Source organism: Montipora capricornis, chromosome 1, assembly GCF_036669925.1.
Source record: "Montipora capricornis isolate CH-2021 chromosome 1, ASM3666992v2, whole genome shotgun sequence".
In the NCBI taxonomy this organism is placed as follows: domain Eukaryota; kingdom Metazoa; phylum Cnidaria; class Anthozoa; order Scleractinia; family Acroporidae; genus Montipora; species Montipora capricornis.
Genome location: NC_090883.1, coordinates 37,173,413 through 37,177,442, shown reverse-complemented (window position 1 = coordinate 37,177,442; position 4,030 = coordinate 37,173,413). Strand labels below are relative to the sequence as shown.

Genomic DNA, 4,030 nt, shown 5'->3' with positions numbered 1-4,030 from the left:
TATTTCACTTGGTTTTTATCACCACCACTACACAAAATTAAAATCAGCCGCTTGGCGCAGGCTCCACGACTTTGTTTGTCTCCAATGACTGGATCAGTAACATTCATTGGTGGTTTGCGCGTTGCTTCAAGGCCGCCACATTGGATGCCACAAAGGAGAACTCTCTCATTAGCTTCTTTCGTTCCCCCAACATTTGCATATTTTGGCACTGCTATCTGCTTTCAATCGAGACTTGGTGTCAGTCTGTTCTCTCATTTGTATAATTCGAAATATGGAAATCAAGTTATGCCGCTGGGGTTTTTTTTAGGTGTCCTGACGCCCCACGGTTAAAAAGAAAAACACCGGACTCTACAACAAACCACATAAAAATGCCAAATCAATTTGGAAAGTCATTGCGAATAACGAGCAAACACCCATCCTCGACTGCAAAACCACATCTGAGCAATGTAACTGGTCGGAAAAGTCAATTTATTCATGAAATTAAAAAACCAGCAAACAGCAAGTGTATAAACACTCGATACATTTACAAGCTTAAGGAAGGAGGAAAGATGTTTATTGAACTTCTTCTGCGAGTTTCTCTGCCTTTGCCACTGCTTCACTAATGTCCCCAACCATGTAGAAGGCAACTTCTGGCAGATGATCATATTCACCTGATATAGGAAAAATATAATCTGTTTATAATTATGCTTTTAAAAACAACAATCTTGGACAAAACTCGTTGGGAAAATGACTGTGACACCACCATAAAATGATCATTCCCTAATTTGTCTGTGTGAGAAAAGATTAAATTCTTCCTACTTTCCCCTCTTTCCCTATTCCAATGTTGGTTACGAAAAGGCCGAAGGCTTGCAAGATATTTTGCACCACATTACACAAAATCATTTTCCAGGATACTGGCTGTCTTAATTGGTTATTGCAACTGGTTCAGAATGTCCAGAGCTGTGGATCACATCTTTTAACAGCCCATAGAATTAAATTTTAAACTCCTACTTTCCAGTTGAAAGCACTGCTACGAAAATTACAATCGTATTTTTCACTGAACACAATACAATACAATACAATACAATACATACTTAATTAACCGCTATAGGGGCTTTTCAGGGCCAATTAAACACAACGAAACGACAGAACAGAACAACAACTGTTAAGAATCCCAACTGGCCGAGGCAAACCGGTTGGCTATTTACAAGTGCAGCTGGGAAGTTGAACCAGGGACTACCAGGAACAAATTCAACGAGTGGTCAGAGTGGGTCTTGAACCCGGGATCTCCGGATCTCAAGGCAAGCACCCTAACCACTGGGCCATATGTTGTTAACAGAATGTTGTTAACAGAATGTAAAGAAGGCATTTCATGGACTGCTAAGCCAGCACAAACCACACAAACCAAAAAACGGAATCTACATACCATTTAGGATTTTCTTGAACCCTGAGATGGTTTCCTGTTAAGAACCAATCAAAATGTATAAATAACACTAAGGAAACAGACTTATTGGAAACAAAATGGCACAAGCCTAGGTTATGGATTCTGGTGTACCATTACCTTTAAGGGAACCAGCTTGCCATCATGACCCGTGAAAACTTCGGCAACTTGGAATGGCTGTGAAAGGAATCTCTGAATCTTGCGTGCACGAGCAACAGTCAGTTTGTCATCTTCTGACAATTCATCCATACCCAAAATGGCAATGATATCCTGGAGTGACTTGTGGTCCTGAATACACCCAGTAAAATTAATGTACTACATGTATTAAGTCTCAGAAATGCACATAACATTTTTACCCATGGAATCCATAGACAAGGTAACAAGAGGATCTTTTATAACAAAACAACATCCCTGGCTTGCTAAGTAATTTGAACTAGGGGATTACCTGTAAGATTTTCTGTACACCTCTGGCAACTTCATAGTGTTCTTGTCCAACAACATTTGGGTCCATAATACGTGATGTGGAATCCAGGGGGTCCACAGCAGGGTAGATACCCAACTCAGCAATGCCACGAGACAACACAGTGGTGGCATCCAAGTGAGCAAAGGTTGTTGCAGGAGCAGGATCAGTCAAGTCATCAGCTGGCACATAAATGGCCTTTCAAAAAAAGTCACATGGTGGCAAAATACACATGTAAATAATGTACATGTCGTGATTATCACGCAAAAATTAATAAAAGTTATAAAGCCGTTTAAAACTGTGTTTTGTATTAGCTACATGTACTGTGCAAAATTTCACGATGGCTTTTGACCAAAAACTTCAAGTCAAAAGAGTTGGCATTTTGAATTGACGGCACTGACATAGAGCTAACGAATAATTGCAGTTTGTCTATGTATTTTAAATTAAATAATATGTTACGTCTCATGATAAAATTGGACTTGAGTTGGTACCGGTAGTAGACCTCAAAATTGGCAAGACTGGAACTTATTTCAAAGACAAAAAAATGAGGTCAGACCCAAAAGGAGCCTTCAAAACATTACATCATTCACCTGTACTGATGTGATGGATCCCTTTCTTGTGGTGGTAATCCTCTCCTGCATGGTGCCCATATCAGTGGCCAGAGTTGGTTGGTAACCCACAGCAGATGGGATACGACCCAACAGAGCAGACACCTACAAACAATCAAAGACCAAATCTTGCCACTTAAAAATGACTTATTTTCATTTACTGATGATTACTACTATGAAGCCAGATGGCTAATTTTAACAACTTTAGAAAATGGTAAGCAGAATGAAATACAAACTTCAGAACCAGCTTGAGTGAAACGGAAGATGTTGTCTATGAAAAGCAGTACATCCTGTCCCTCTTCATCTCGAAAATACTCAGCAACAGTGAGACCAGTCAAAGCTACACGGGCACGGGCACCTGGTGGCTCATTCATCTGACCATAAACTAATGCCACCTATCATTGAAGCAAAAGTAAGGGTTTTAAAACTTGTGCAATAAATTATTGCAAGGTTTCCATAATGACTTACACAAAAAATCGTTTGCAACTGTTAAATAACAGTTTCTACTTTAGCATGCACACAGAGTAACTAAGTGGGAAGTTTGAAGACCTAGAATTTGAATAACCAAGAACAAACATTGCCTAAACATCACCTAAGCAGCAGAACACAGTCATACCTTGGAACTTTTGTCTTTTAAGCTGATTACACCAGACACAATCATTTCATGGTACAAGTCATTCCCTTCACGAGTCCTTTCTCCAACACCAGCAAACACAGAGTAACCACCATGAGCTTTGGCTACATTGTTGATCAATTCCATGATGAGCACAGTCTTGCCAACACCAGCTCCACCAAATAGACCTTGTTTCAAAAGCATTGAAACCAATATTACATGCAGTATCGATTGAAGTCACATTGAGATTAAGGATGATGCTTTTCATATCAGCAACATTTTGCCCAAAGGAAAACACCTGTTAGTCTTGTTGGATGGGGTTAATACCTGGACGGTTAACCATCCAGTAATACCCCATGGAGCTGGTGCATTGGTCATGAACCACTATACTGTAGTTAGTGGGCTGTGTTGCAGTCAATCTCAACATCACTAAGGGTACTCTGGTTTTTCTCCCTCATCAAAATGGACTCACAGCTAATTACACCTGACTGTGGTGCTGTACTCCGACATCAGACAGGGACTGTATAGCAGCTGCCAGGTGCTTTATGTATACTTTTGGCCTAATGTCAAGAGTCACTTATTGAGCCTGAAAAGCCCTGACGAGGGGTAGTCAATAAGTATACATCAATGATGTATCCTCTACAAATGACTTGATAACTACACAATGTCAAACGTAACTAATGAGCTGCAGTGCTTTCAATAAGCACCAACAGCCAATGAAACTTGACAGCTACTTAGTTCAGAGGTGTTGGTTATTAATTTTTTGCCCTTAGAGTAGTTAAAGAACAATACTTTTAAACCTTGTTGATACAGTTGGTTACTCTACTCAAACCAGCTGCTTGCTTTAATTGTAATGAAACTCCTGGATCTAATTCAGAGGAATAAACACATACCAATCTTCCCTCCCTTTGCATATGGCGCCAGGAGAT

The 4,030-nt window shown here is 40.0% G+C and overlaps 1 protein-coding gene across 1 annotated transcript in view; it reads right to left on the bottom strand.

Annotated features, from left to right (window-relative positions):
• Positions 1-447: 447 nt before the first annotated feature.
• Positions 448-4,030, bottom strand: part of LOC138041438 (ATP synthase subunit beta, mitochondrial-like) — a 5,376-nt gene continuing 1,793 nt past the window's right edge. The window contains exons 4-11 of the mRNA XM_068887199.1: positions 3,995-4,030; positions 3,105-3,289; positions 2,725-2,883; positions 2,471-2,593; positions 1,866-2,078; positions 1,541-1,708; positions 1,406-1,439; positions 448-650 (exon numbers count right to left, since the gene is read on the bottom strand). The exon at positions 3,995-4,030 is cut by the window's right edge and continues 86 nt beyond it. Coding sequence (XP_068743300.1) covers positions 553-650; positions 1,406-1,439; positions 1,541-1,708; positions 1,866-2,078; positions 2,471-2,593; positions 2,725-2,883; positions 3,105-3,289; positions 3,995-4,030 — 1,016 coding nt within the window. The 3' untranslated portion in view covers positions 448-552. The remainder of the gene's footprint in view (positions 651-1,405; positions 1,440-1,540; positions 1,709-1,865; positions 2,079-2,470; positions 2,594-2,724; positions 2,884-3,104; positions 3,290-3,994) is intronic.